The sequence below is a fragment of the Sylvia atricapilla genome, chromosome 1 (assembly GCF_009819655.1).
Source record: "Sylvia atricapilla isolate bSylAtr1 chromosome 1, bSylAtr1.pri, whole genome shotgun sequence".
In the NCBI taxonomy this organism is placed as follows: domain Eukaryota; kingdom Metazoa; phylum Chordata; class Aves; order Passeriformes; family Sylviidae; genus Sylvia; species Sylvia atricapilla.
The window spans coordinates 98420552-98435653 of record NC_089140.1 but is presented as its reverse complement, the minus strand read 5'-3'; the positions used below and the strand labels follow the sequence as shown (position 1 = coordinate 98435653).

The 15102-nt window shown below is 36.2% G+C and overlaps 1 protein-coding gene across 2 annotated transcripts in view; it reads left to right on the top strand.

Annotated features, from left to right (window-relative positions):
• The window catches only part of CDH7 (cadherin 7), a 71648-nt gene that overhangs the window by 42962 nt on the left and 13584 nt on the right, over positions 1 to 15102 (top strand). For both annotated transcript variants that reach the window (XM_066328532.1, XM_066328523.1), the window contains exons 6-7: positions 10097 to 10350; positions 14048 to 14184. In XM_066328532.1, coding sequence (XP_066184629.1) covers positions 10097 to 10350; positions 14048 to 14184 — 391 coding nt within the window. The remainder of the gene's footprint in view (positions 1 to 10096; positions 10351 to 14047; positions 14185 to 15102) is intronic.

Below are 15102 nucleotides of genomic sequence, written 5' to 3'. Positions count from 1 at the left end.
TGTGAGGAGGATGTTTTAAAACATTGCATTTGAATGGGAATCTAAACTTTTGTCTTTGTGTTAAATAGTAGAAAATGTGAAAATATATCTTGCAACAAAAACGGAAGCTCCAAATTAAAAAAAATGGATCCTGAAATTAAGTTCAAAAACAATTATCTAAATTTCTTTGGCTGTGATTGTACTATTCAGAAAGCATACATTATTAATTTAAAATTATGTAACAGTAAAAGTAGTAGGTTTACAAGATCATGTATTATTAAAAAATAGTATTTAAAAAATCCTGAAAATTTTAAATAAGTATTTTTTTCTTCATAACTTTTCTAACTGCAGTTAGAAAACATTATGACATTGAAAAATCATGTTGATATGAAGTTATTGAAACTAAATTTTCTTACTCTGCTGGAAAACATTTTTGGACTAACCATTTTTATTTAAAAAAGTAAAAATATGCTGAAGTATTTTTCAAAAAAAAATAAAGTTTTTTGAACAGTAAAAGAAATACAACATCTTTGAAGAATCTCTCATATAATTTCCTACTCCTAATGTGTGAATGCTTGGCAAGGTCCCTCTGACCTTTGTTATGCAAAGGGTGGTATTTCATGGCCTGGGGCTCATGGGGCTCAACCTGCAGCTCAACCTGCAGCTCCCACTGCAGCTGCTTACTCAGCTACCGAAAATGAATGGATTCCTCAAAAATTTATCATCCCTAAAATGTAAGAATGACTTACATTTTGGAATACATGTAACTATGTTTCCAAACAAGGACCTATGTTTGTGCTCAATATTATTCCCTAACTGATTTTTCTTCCCTATGTATTCTTTAATCTTTGTGAACTTTACCTATTGGTGGGGGGGGCTTTTTTGTCTTGTGGTGTTGAGTTTTGGTTTTGTTTTTTTTTTTCACTTCTCTGGTGTATCAATTTCTTCTTCAAGCAATAGAAAGATTCGGTTATATTTCTCCTTTGAAAGAAGTTAAGACTGCTAGGTTTTGCAAAACAATGGGCTAATTCTTTGATGCCCTTAACACCTGTTGAGAGCTGGTAATCATCCATAGATGTCACAATAAATGAAGTATGATCACCCCTGAATGATCATAATATGTGTAATGTGAATCATCTTTTTTCAAGGAAAAAAAAAACCATCAAAGGCTTCTTGCAAAATGTACTTCTGCTTAGCATGTTCGAAATATAAGTGATGAGAAGTTAGTAGTCTTTTTTGTTCAACAGCCAAGTTGAATGTGGCTCCTTCAGTTTGCTCATTTAAAGATTTTGGGCAAGAATTTGGGAGAAATGTGCCTATCCTAGAGGGAGTACCTTTACCAATGCCACAATAAGCAACATTGAATCAGTCTGGGTCTTCAGTGATCTAATAAAGAGTTCATTTCCATGTTTTTTAGTATGGTTTGGTAGTCATGATATTTGTTCCTGGAGTATCCTGATTTCTGTGCTATACAGTGGGCCAAATAATTGACATTTGTTATTTCCATAAACATTCTAGCTAGGGAGCTGGACTGGACTATTCACTACTGAATATTTGTTTAGAGAAATGCTTTATGAAATAGCTGTTGGACTACATGAAAAGGATACAAATTGTTGACCTGATTGTCTAATTTCTTAATAATTTTTATACCTACATACTGCTATATTTTGACACAAGAATTCAGACTTCTTTCTCTGCAGCCCTAGGCCTTTTCTTTAATTTTCCCACTATTTTTGACTTATTTTCCTCTGCGTGGTAGGTAGTCCTTGGCTAGTGCCAGGTGCCCACCAAGCCAGTCTATCACCCCCTCTTCAGCAGGACAGTGTGAGAAAATAAGATGGAGAAAACCCTGTGGTTCAAGATAAGAGCAGTTTAGGAAAGCAAAACTGAAGGTCACATGCATGCCATGCAAAGAGAAAAGCCAGAAGATCTTAGTCCTTATTGAGATGCCTGGCCACTTCCTGGGAAGCAGGACTTCAGTCCAGGTGGCAGTTGCTTCAGAAGGTGAAGGTTGTAAAAAACAAATGCCCACTCCCCTGCTCCATCCTCCTGCCTTTCTCTTAGGTTTTATGTCTGAGCAGACACCCTATGGCATGCAGTATCTCTTTGGTCAGTTTGGGTCCACAGTCCTGGCTGTGTCTCCTCTCAAGATCTTGAGCATCTGTGTGGGAAATGCTGGAGAGACAGCACTGATGCTGTGCCAGCACTGCTTGGCAGTAGACAAAAACTGACGTGTTGTCAATACCTTTCCAGCTCCCAATGCAAAGCACAGCACTGGTCTGCTGTGGGGAAAATTGATTGCCCTTCAGCCCGACACACTCTGACATACCCAAAGGTGATTCCCCATGCTGAGGGCCACCTCCCAAACCTCAGGATGTCCTTAGCTTTTCATTTTGACTCCAAGGATACTTGTGCTTTGCCCAGTGCTGAAAGACCTTCCTTGCCAACCCTGTAGAGAACATTGTCTAGGATAGAAGTGAGAAACTGAAGCACAGTGCCTATCAGGCAATCGCACTCTCTTCTGCACAATTAATTGAATTAAAGACCATTAATAACTGCATGTGCAGGTTAAGTGGGTTTCAATGACTGAGCCTTTCCTGCCAGACCACTAGGTTAGGTTATCCCTGCATGATAATGTGTGCTTGTTAGTAAGAAATCAGGGAAGAAATTCAGTTTGTAGCCTGGAATCTGCCTAAAAATTTTACTGTCCAGCACATGATGTTCTGTACTCCTCTGAGTGCAATTACCTTTCTCCTTTTCATGCCCTAGAATCAGCTGAGGTATTGAGAAACAGCTCCGCCTCAGAATGCATGCCTATCCTTTTCAGCTTCTGATTATTGATATGCTCAGATGACATGTCTGTGTACACATCAGGCAGTAAAATGCCAAGGCAAAGGCTTATGAAAAGGCACGCTTTGGTTCTAAATGCAAATGAATGCTTTAGTTTTGCATACTTCTGCTGCAATTGTACATAAAGCTCAGCAGGCTGGGCATGAAAATCACCGGCAGTAACTCTGAGCAGCTGAAGGCACTTCACCATTCATTTTTGTGTTGGGTGTTGGAGAAAGTTTGGCACCTGGTTAGCCGAGTTCCACACACAAGCTGAGGATTTTGCATTCTGTTTTTAGGAGGATATCCACTTCAAGACAATTTTGAAAGTTGAGTTCCTCACTTGAAACTAACACTTCTTTTAACACATAAGTAGCATTAAATTTAAAAAAGGAGTTTTTGTAAGAAAGAAGAGAAAATTGTCAGAAGAGAAGTGAGATTTAAGAATTTACTGTGTAAAGATGGATTTTTATGGGTTTTTTTATTTTTTTTATTCCACAATATTCATTTTATGAAATATTAAAAAAAATGCCCAGGGGTAAGGAAAAGTTGCAGGAAAATGATCTGGTTTGTAACAGAGAGATTTTTCAAGTACCATGATTTCGTATGCAAAAAATTTATCCAGCATGTATCTACAATGGTACATAAAAGTGTGTAAATCATTTTTAGGCTATTTTCAGCTACTTCATTACCTGAAATAGGATATGAAAAATTCTAGAAGACCATTCATTTTCTTTGTCTTTGTTCTTTCTTCAGAAGTTTTTATAAATAACAAGTGAATGAGACACATAAGTAGTGTTCTCAGATTAAATGAAGGGTGGGAAAGTGGCAGGAAAGTTATTAAGGGTCTTTTCCTGTAACCTACTATATTCATACAATTTGTTGCCTAGCAGTTTCAAGTCCCTGTGGAAATCTTCCCACTTCTTTATTTACTCACTTTCTCTTTTGTTAAATAATATTAACAAATAAATGAAAAGTTCTCACTTCTTATTTTTATCCTATTCAGAGCAATTCATGCTACAATTCTGATGTTGCAAAAAATGTGAGAGCTTGGCTAGTCTCCGGACTGCAGCACAGTCTCTGTGGTAAATCATGAAATACAATAGTATAGAATAGAATCATAGGATAGCATCATTAAGGTTGGAAGAGACCTCCAGATTAATTAAGTCTTTGATCTAACACCACCATGTCAGTTATACTATAGTGCCTTATCCAGTCATTTCTTGAACATTTCCAGGCATGATGACCCCTGGGCAGTCTGTTTCTATGTACATGGTATAAAATGTGTGTTTCTAAGTACCTTTTTGGTGAAAAGAAATCTACATGATGTCCAGCCTGAACCTTTACCTGGCACACGTTGTGGTTCTGTTGTCTTGTACTATCCCATGTTACTTGGAAGAAGAGGCTGACCCCCACCTACTACAATCTCTTCTTTAGGTAGTTCTAGAGAATATTGTTCCCTCTGAGCTTCCTTTTTTCCAGGCTAAATAACCCCAGTTCCTTCAGCCGCTCCATAGACAACATATTGTCTAGAGCCTTCACCATCTCCATTGCTCTTCTCTCTGCACTCCAACACCTCCTGAGTGGGGGGCCCAAAACTGGACACAGGGCTCACCTGTGCCAAGTGCAGGAGGGCAGTTTCTGCCCTTGTCCTTCCAGACACTCTGGTTTTGAGACAAGCCTTCTGAGGCACGTGGCCACACACTTACTCATGATGAGCATCCCCTGTATCTTTTCTGATGGGCAGTTTTCCAGCCACTCTGCACCCAGCGTGTAGGGTTTCTGCAGGGGTTGTCACTCAGACACAGAACCCTGCACTTTTCTTGTTGAACCTCACACAATTGGCCCATTGATCCAGCCTGTCCAGTTACCTTTGCAGAGCCTTCCTGCCCTCCAGCAGATGGATGATCCCACCTAATTCAAGTGTGGCTCGACTCCCTTGTCCAAATTATTTATAGGTATTAACCAGGACTGGACTGAAGGTGCTGTCAGCCCTGGGGAGCACCACTGGTGACTGGATGGCAACAGAATGTAACTCCATTCACTACCAACTCTGAGCCAGGCTAATTTTTAACACAGTGAACAGTGCACCGGTCAAAGCCATGGGCTGCCAATTCCACAGTAAAACTAAACTAGATGTGTGAGTTACCTTTAAGCTGGGTTTGCAAAAATGTCCATCTTATGTGATCTTTTCAGGAAAAAAAAAACCCGAGTTGTAGAGTTTATGAAGAGGAATCAGGCATTTATATTTCTTAGAAGTATCTCAAAAATTTTTCTTCGTTCACACTGTGACTCAGTTCTCCATCTGTAGAGTAGGATCAATTCCTTCCTGTAGTTTCATTTGTAATTTACATACTGCTATCAATGCTCCGTTAGTAAGGACTCAGATCATTTGCATAACTCAATTTCACAGTGGTGAGGGTGTTTGGAGAAAAAGCGTAATTTTTCTGCATATATTGGAGTTTTAAAAAATGTGTCAGATTTTCTTCTGCAGTAGAAATCTTAGAATTGAAGAAACATTTATGGAAGTGAATGATGATTCAGTCATTTACTAGAACTGATTCTGAATTGTCCATGCAAATCTATGTACAATTTTGAAGTGAATTCATGTTGATTTTTGTCAGAATCCTGATTATAATACACATGAATGGAGTCTTGGCTTTGCTTTCTAAGCAAAGTACATATACAAACCCTTATTTTTTGTGGTTTTCAAAGCACTATTCCTAGAAATATGTGTACTAAAAAAAGCATCATATACGCACAGGTCTCACTTTATCCACAAAGTTTCAGGCTAAAATTAGACTTCAGCAATATTAATAGCTTAATAGCAAAACATCTAAAGATAAAAACATGATGGTCTGTATCCACCTACACTTCTATCAAATATTTGGTTCTTAAAGTAGTTTGGTAATTTAATAATGAAAAAAACCCGCAAGGTTTTTTTTTGTTTATTTATTTATTTATTTATTTTATGTATCATGTGTGACTTTTTGAAATGTTACGAGATGTGATTCAAGCCATTTGGACAACTGTGGGAAGATTTTAGTGGATATAAGGAGGGGAAAAAAACCCCTAAAACCCTCTAAATACTCTGTAGAGTGAGGGTTGTAATGTCTTACTGCAGAAAGTGACAAGTATGAAGATTTCCCATGGTAGAATTCTTGGCTCACTTCGCCTTTGTTTTTACCCTCAGTACACAGCCCTACCACCAAGATCACCTATCAGTATGAATGTTAAAGGGAGAAATAATATTGTAAAATACTTTCTCATAGAAATTGACTGCTAGAAGATTATTTTAAAACCTGAGTTCATTCTAAAAGCAAAATTGGCAATTATAAAATGGGGGTGGAGAGAGAAGAGGGTTTATGCATAAGCTTTTGAGTGAAAAGCTATCTTTTCATTACTGTTACACATTTCTTTTAATTTTTTTATCTAGAAATTTTTCTTTCAATTCTGTATTAGAGTTTACAATGTAGGAATTTGTGGCTTCCCTGGTTCCATTGAGAGATTGTGTGCATTTGTTTGATGTACTGCATTTTTCAATATAAAACCTCAACTGGGTTTAAAAATGGGATTTTCACCTCTGGAAAGTGCATTATTACAAAGTTACCATGCAATAAAAATGAACATTATAAAAATGGGCTTTCTTTGAGTTATAACTTCATATTCCGCCTCTCTAAAATAGAAAACTTGTTTTGCGGTTTCCTTCAGAGAGAATAAAATTCGTACTCCTTAAAAGGAAGCAAAAAACACCTCACAAAAGGAAAGATTAATGGATCCTGCACGGGATCTAATCAGATAATACTAATGCACAGATATTAATGAAGCTGTTAGCTGTATTCACTATACTGAAGGACTGAAGTATACATTGTCCGTTTCACCTTCACCATTGATGCAGTGATTTGCAGTCTGTTAACTTGGTGTTCCATCACTGGAATCTTGTGCTTTTGTTATAGCAAGAAATAATGAAGGCGTGATCCAAAAGCCATTTAAATGATGCTCTCTGTATAATAGCCACCAATGATAATAAGTTAAGAAGAAACAAAAAAAGAAAATGTTTTCCTTTCAGTTTCCCACTCTTTCATTAGTGTGTGTAGTGTGCAAAATTTTCATTATATTAGCTAAGAAATTGAAATATTCATGTCAGGTCAAGAGCTCTTGCACATTAATCATACCTTAGATATTTCATTTGTTTTTCACAGATTACATTCTGCCTCAAACTCTGATTGATACTTCTGTATTCCTCACAGGATCTGAGACTGTGTCTTAGAGCAACAGGTTGAGGATGATGACTGTAGCTTTTGTAGATATTGCCACACCCCACAGAAGACAGGCTCTGCTAGAAAGGACTGAAAATAGCATTATTGCCACTGCAATTGTAAACACTTGAAATTGTAAAATCCATTTGTCAATCCATAATTACCCTCTTCTAAACACCAGCTGTTCTCCACTCTATAAGCATGTAGATTCAATTTTTAAAATGTATTTATTTATTTTTTGTTAATGAGGATCCTTATATATTTTGAATACTGCCAGAAGCATTGAGTACCAGAAGATACCTGAGGGAATCCTAGGGAAGGATTCATGTTGCTAGGAGCAGGTGATTACTTCTTTCAGTTATTGAGACTCCCTTACTAGTGAGTGGTGCAAAACAGGCACTCATCAGCTGATATCTTTCCTGGAAGAATTTTGCTACAGTCACACTAAGACCCATATGGTGATTTTCTCAGATGTACATGGCTAAGTTAGAGAAGGTTGAACATGCACTTAGTAAGACTGCTTAGAATGTGTATCTACACCACTGTTAGTTTTTCATCCTTCTCTATGAGAAAATACTTTTCTAATGAATATGTATTTTTTGTAAATTGCCTACTAGTCTAACACTCCTTCATAATAAACATTCATATAAACAAACACCCACTTATCATTTCAGTTAACAAAGTTCTAAAGTAGTCTTCTTTAATCAATACAGAAACATGGGGATGTCTTGAAATTAATTTAAATAGTGTTTCTTTTTTGTTGTGGTAGTCTATTAAAATAAAATTAAAATTTATATAATTTTCCCAATTACATATATGGTATACATTTCATCTATTAATTTTTTAATTATTATCTTACTTTGAAGGAATTTGCAGAAGAAGCTATCTCTTCTGCAATCTCATGATATGTTTCCATGTGTTTGATTAGGTATCACTCCAATCTCAACAGATACCACTCATTAATGAGGATAAATTAGCTTTCCTTTCTCCACTTCATGCTTTTGTACATTCTGACTGAAAATAAACTATTTGCAAAAGGGTCGGTGTTTCTGTTTATTGAGGAGGAGTTCTGGTTTTGGTGGGGTTTTTTTTTATTTATTTTTAGTTCAAAAAATATAAACCTTTTGACTTTGACATCTTTCAGGTAATAATTTCTTTATTTATTATACTGTTGTTTCAGGTTATACTTTTTTAATTAATAGTTTGTTTTTATTAGATAATGTCATGTCTTAAGATATTTGTGTGCTTGTTTGTCCTCTTTTAATCTTGCTGCTCATCTGGTCATATCAGTTGCCTAATTGTTATGATCACAGAATGAAGTTTCTGAGGCATTTTTCATCATTCCAACATCACATTGCATTTGCATTATGGCTGTGAGGTTGATTCATAATACATGTACTTTAAACATAAAACCAAAGGGAAAATAATAAATTAAAAAAACCTATTAAACATGCTTTACTAATGAATACTGAGCGGTTTCATCCAGGACCATTATCCAGACAAACTTTCTATTTCAGCATATCTGTTTTCCAGGAGCTGTGGATACTGCAGCTTTGATTCAATGCAAGAAGTGCTTGCATAATATGAGGATCACATGTATTCCCATTTGGAGAAGCCTTTTGCTGCCACACAGAGTTAGTAAAAGTTCAGTGCCTTTCTGAGTGTGCTGTGCTGCAGTTCATTTTTCATATCTAAATCTAGACTGTTTGCAGCTGTATTATAGCATCAACATAATTGCTGACTTTAAGATGCTCATTTGGGATTTATCCGACTGTAACTAGACGGAGAACTCGGGCCCTTGTAGGTCAACAGATGTGTGTTTCACCTCTGCTGCTCCTCTGAGCGAATACTGGAATGTTTCACAGATGCTGGAGGATTAATTTGCAAGCACATCTCAGATCCCTGTGATGTATTCAGTAGCAGAACTGCAGAAAAATATTTTTAATCTGTTTTATACACTTGGAATTGTAATTTGAAGATATAGTTGAGCAACCAGACTGCGGTTTTATAAGTGCTTGGGTATTTTGCTGCTGTTTTTAATGATTAAACTTGGAATTACACACAAATAGTTGGCTAGATGTTTGGTGCAAGCTGACAAACTAAGACTACAGATACAGGGTAAATGGCTCTAATGTTAACTTGATGTTTTCTTTCGGTAATGGCCTGTGAGCTAAAATGATATTTTTCCTCAAAAATAATTTTCTTCTTTCTGAAGAATCTGAATATCCTCAGATCATAGATATCTCATTTGTTCTGGGGGGTAATTTTTGATTCTTATGAAGTATTTATTTGGAAAAAAACCTGTACTTCCATTGAAGAAAATTAAAGCAGAAGGAAGGTCTAAAAAATAACGTGCATTTTGCTTAGTAAGCAAAACAAGACAAAACAATCTCCAGGCTGCATCTCAGTACAAAATTTTGTGATATAAGCAGCATCATTTAAGTCATTGCCACAGTTTCTGCATGAATTTCTAAGAGCTTGGAGGAAAAAATTGCTTAGTCAATTCAAATACTATGCAAAAAACCAATAAATTCAAAAGAAATTTAAAACAAAAAACAATCCCACCCAAATTTTTCTGAATAAGTTGTTTTCACCTGTAAATAATCTTTAAAGATTATATTGAGTTCTTATGTCTGGATAGTATGTCACTTTGTATTTGCCATTAGCTTAGATAAAATATTAATAAGACAAAAATAAGTATTAATTCACAATGGTGAAATAATGAGTGAGAATTTGGTCCTCACAGAAGTTACAGAAAGTTTTGCCATTATCTTATAAATTTTTCATTTACAAAGTAGAACTGTCTTCATCGCTAAAGTCATTGCAGAATATTCACTAGTGAGACATTGCAAATAGTGTTTTGAGAAAGCTAAAAGATGAACCAAAAACTATGGTGTGTCAGTAAAAATGCTGGTTGTATACAAATGGCAAAGGTAATTTCATTTTATACTGACTGAAAGTTTTGAACAAAACAGTTTTGTGTCAACATCACTGAACAATACAATTTTCAAATAATTTTACTTGTATAGGAGCTGGATTTTGAAGCTAAGACAAGCTATACTTTGAGGATAGAAGCCGCCAATATGCATGTTGACCCTCGTTTCCTGAGTCTGGGACCCTTCAGTGACATGACAACAGTGAAGATAATTGTAGAAGATGTTGATGAGCCGCCTGTGTTTACTTCACATCTGTACTCTATGGTGGTGTCTGAAGCAGCAAAGGTTGGCACAATCATTGGAACTGTAGCAGCCCATGATCCAGATGCCTCAAACAGTCCTGTCAGGTAATTGTAAGAATTCTAAATTATTTATTCAGCCTTTGCATTGAAGTTGTTCATCTTGTGGTGGGAGGGGCTTTGGTTACACTGAAAGTAATTGATAAGCTTTATTCCCTTGCAGAGGGACATTCAGATGTTCCATGAGTCTGCGTGGTTTACCTTTAATAACCTGAACTACAGAATCTCTGAAAAAAAAAAAGTTGAAATCTCTGTGAAACAAAGAAGAGGAGATATCATTTCAGAAGCCCAAGTGGAAAAATCACCAAAAAATATTGCTCATATTTATTCCTCTCTAAACTTAGCAAGAGTCTATTATTATCTATAGCAAGCTGTGTTCTCTTAAGCAGGATCAAAAATTATATCTATAATATACATGTATGCTTGAAAAATGATTCATAGTCTGTGTGCACTAGGAATCAGAATGTAATAGGACATAAATCAGGAAACATTTGCAAAAGGTCTTTATATGAGAGAAGTGGACAGGATGAGATGCATCCTGTTTGAGTCAGGGTAGTTAAAGGCTTTTGGTGTTGTAACTTTTTCTGCAGCCTAATATCTTCCATTTGGGATAGAAGAGGTATGATCACTGGAGATTCATAAACTGTCAAGGCCCTCCTTGTCGTCAGTGTCTGAAAAACCTGCAAATCTTTCACAATATTATGTCCAAGATCATTAAGAAACCATAAGAGAACACAAATTCTCAGTCTTATGTTTTACTGTATCTAAGGTCAGAGCTCAAGGGCAAAGAGCCACCACCTTAGCTAAACCAGCAATGGGTTACTTGTAATTTTTCTTATGCAGAGTAGTTATGTTAATTCTAAAAGGAGCATGCAAAGGATCTAGAGGGTAATGGTTTTAACTTAGTAATTCTGTGAATTTAAACACCTGCAGGGGGAGGAACTCGTACCAAATTAAAAGTTAGTGCTTAGTTTCATTTGTTTTTATTGCTCACTTAGGGCATACATAGGAAAGATCTTTGTAGGTACTTGTTTGGGTGTCACTTGTTTTGGTAATGTTAAGTCTTTCCTTTCATGCATTGAAAATGAACTTGGGAATCTAGTGTAATTTCTAAAGCAGAGATCTTATGTTGCAAAAGTAAGGCATATGTTTCACTCCTAGAGGTGATGCAAGTGTTCTATCTTTGTCGTTATATATTGGCAACATATTCAAAATAGCTGATTCCTATCATGTATAAACAAGTCCTAGATGAATGTTTGGCATAGATTTACTTGTGAAATTTATCTTTGCTGTCACAGTATTTTCTGGCACTGATGTTAGCATCTGGGGTATATCTGGTTACCAGAACCATTTCGAATAGGCGTAAACACAGTTCCATTAATACAGGCCATGCTCAGAATGCTTTTGACTCCTTTGTGAACATAAAGATGAGTTTATTTTCCTTGACTTGGTTAATTTTTGCAATTCTATAATAAAAAGTAATTATATCACCTGCTAACATCTTGAAAATTCCTTCTGCTTCAAAGTTTCTTGGAATTTGAGGGAGAAGAAAAAATAAAAGTAGAGAGAATTTATCTATATGCTTGTGAACCTGCTATGTACATGGTCAAAGGTACTGAAAAATCATATAATTTAAAGCTGTTCTGCATATACTATGGTACATCAGAGACAGATTCACCTAAAATTGGAATGTGCTAAGGAGGATTAATGCATAAAACTTTTCATGATCTGTTTAAGGAGTTTAAGCTATTAATCTCTAAATAAGTATTCCAACTTCCAAACATTGGATTATATTGATACTGATTAAAAACTAGATTTGTTACAATTCAGAAAATGTTGAAACTACAAGATCAGACACAGAACCTTGACAATACCAAGGACTAGGGAAAATAATAAATGTTTTGAAAATAAGAGGTTATCTCATAAGGGCCAGAGAACTACTGATGTTTGAACTAGCTTAAATAAAGGATTTAAAACTCCTGCAGCTCAAAGATTTTCAAGTACTATGGCTGTGAGGAATTAAAGGATTAAATGTATTTAAAATATGTTTTTTTAGAATTTGAGTATGGATACAATGTTTATAAATAAGGGAAATTGCTTGCTCCCTAGGCATAAAATAATTTTTCTCCTTGTTTCATAAGGATCTGTCATCCAATTTATATAACTTGTTTGCTTTTCCTCCCTCCCTTTCTCCCTCCTTGTCTCCCTCCTTTACTGCTTTCTTCGTTTTTGTCTTTCCCATCTCTCCATCTCCAACTTCTCCTTTTCCCCTTCTTCTGTTTCTCCTTCTTCTCCTTTGACTGCTCAAGTGGCATAGTGATAGTCTTAATAACTGGGAAATCTAAGGATTTCTAAGGGAAATCTGGCAGGAGATTGAATCTCAGCTACGAGGTGTGCCAAGATTAACTACATAGCAGAGGTGACAGGTATAGTCTTGTGGGAAAACTTGCCAGCCACAAAGCAGCTGCAGAGCACTGCTGACCAAATAAACAACAGTGCTGGCAAGAAATAAAGTAAAAAGTGGCCTAAAGTTAAGGCAAAATGAAAGAAGAAAAGAGAAAGCAAAAGAGGGAAAGGAGTAATCCACAAAAAACTGCTGTGTTGTTATGACTCATTATTCTTCCTCTCACTGTGAAATAACACAGCAAAACAATTCTAATTATGTAACAAGGCTCTGCACTTAGATTATACAGTGATGAGAGATAGATAAAAAACACAATAATACAGTGAAGAAGATGGCATACTACAACACAGAACAAACAAATGGTTTGATAAGATCATTGTGTCTAGGAAGTCCCATTCTTTAATTGTCTTGCATAATTCTTTTTTTCCATGTTGTTCAAGGAATTTGGTTTATGTTATATCAATAGTCTAATATATCATCAGTATGTCAGTAATTGCGATGATCACATTTGATCTGGTTCAGACATTTAAATTCATCCTGAGTGTAGGGAAGTGCTCTGAGTACATACTTGACCTAAATGAGAGTGCAAGAATCTGACCCAATAATAAATCTGATGTCAAGAATATTCCAGTTGTAAATCTAAATCTGCCTAATCAACTGTCCCTTACTCTCAAAAAGGATGTAAGCAAATCACCCACAAGTGTTTTGACCTTTTCTCTTACGCTATTTTCAGTTTGCTAATGAGCTCCTAAGGGGCCCCCCTTCCTAAAACAAATTGTGAGGTAAAGATAAGTTAAGCCAAAGAGTTAAGGGCACGAGCCTGTGTTTGTCTAATGACAGTAAAGCATTGTGATCTGACAGTGATGACATGCAATCCCTTGACCCTAGTCTGCATCATTTTTCCTTTTTCCCCCTTCCCCTGCAGCTCTGGGTGACTATGGGGCTCTTCTGCTGGTGATAGAAAGCTCTGCACTCAGACCACCAGCCCCCATGGGATCAGTGCATGGCTGGTACAGCTTTGTCACAAATTCCAGCTCACCTTCTCCTTAACTGCCTCTCACAAGGATGTTGTTTGGCTAATTCCTGAGTTTGCTTTACAGCAGAGAGAAAGAAAGAAAAGACAGAGGAATACCTATGACCTCACTTAAGATGACACTAGGGGTGTGGTGCCTGCCACTGTCACCAGGCTTAGCTTCTCTCAATGCCCCAGGGAAACTGGATTAAGCAATGCTCAAACTAAGGAAACAGTGAAAACGCTTTCCCTCTAATAAGACATCAGTGAAATATATTTACAAGCTGTAATTGAACATAAATGAAAAGTTTTTGTCATCCTTTACCCAGGTATTCAATAGATCGAAACACAGACCTGGAGAGGTATTTCAATATCGATGCCAACAGTGGAGTCATTACAACTGCCAAATCCTTGGACAGGGAAACTAATGCTGTTCATAATATCACAGTTTTGGCCATGGAAAGTCGTAAGTATCCATAGCAAGATTTTTATCGACAGTTTGTGTCTAAAGCTTCAGGCTTGGTTTCTATGAGCTTCAGTCAGAGAAATTCTGGCAGTTGTAAACTATGGCAGATAAAAAAATTAATCTATTACTATTACTTAACGCAAAACTTATCTGCATGATAAAAAATTTAAAATTAAACAGTTTAGTTTTTTACTCTTTCATTTGCTTCACACCATGTATTCTTTTGTCTTCTGAAAGACAACTACAAAGGAAGATGAAATATGCTAAGTCAGCAGTCTCACACTAAGTGTCATCACAGGAAGGGTGATATGGAAGATAGGGAAGAGTGGTTACCCCAGCTCAGTGAGGGCACTCAGAGTTGATTGCTGTTGATCAACCACAGCCTTCTTAGAAGATAAAAAGAAAAGAGATGTGAATGCCTATGTGGTTTCACTTTCCTGACTGTCTTTCACTGTAGAAGTTATTTTGTACTTGGTATCTTTTTTTGGTGTCAGATGAAAAGTGTTAAAAAATGTAATGCTTCAAATGAATACAAGAATTCTTCTAATGCAGGTTCAAACCTAAAGTTGTTCTGCTTTGAATACATTTTGTGAAGTGCTTTTATATTTGAAGAATTTATATCTTCAAATTTCATCTTTATTACTTCTCTGTTGGGCTATGATAATAATTTAAAAAAAAAGGTTATCAGTTCTCTGGCCTGCTATTGTAAAAATCATCACTTCTTGATTTCAGTGAGCTTAATTTAACATTTGACCTGAAAGTTAAGATTTATCATTTAGTCTCTCAATGAATTTATCTTGTATTATCACAAGTAGAATTTTGGTCTAAAAAACCCAAAACGGAAAACAAAAATTTTCCTGGGTAGTAGCAAAACTGTTGAGGTAGACAAGGGGCATACCTAACACAAATGAGAGTCTA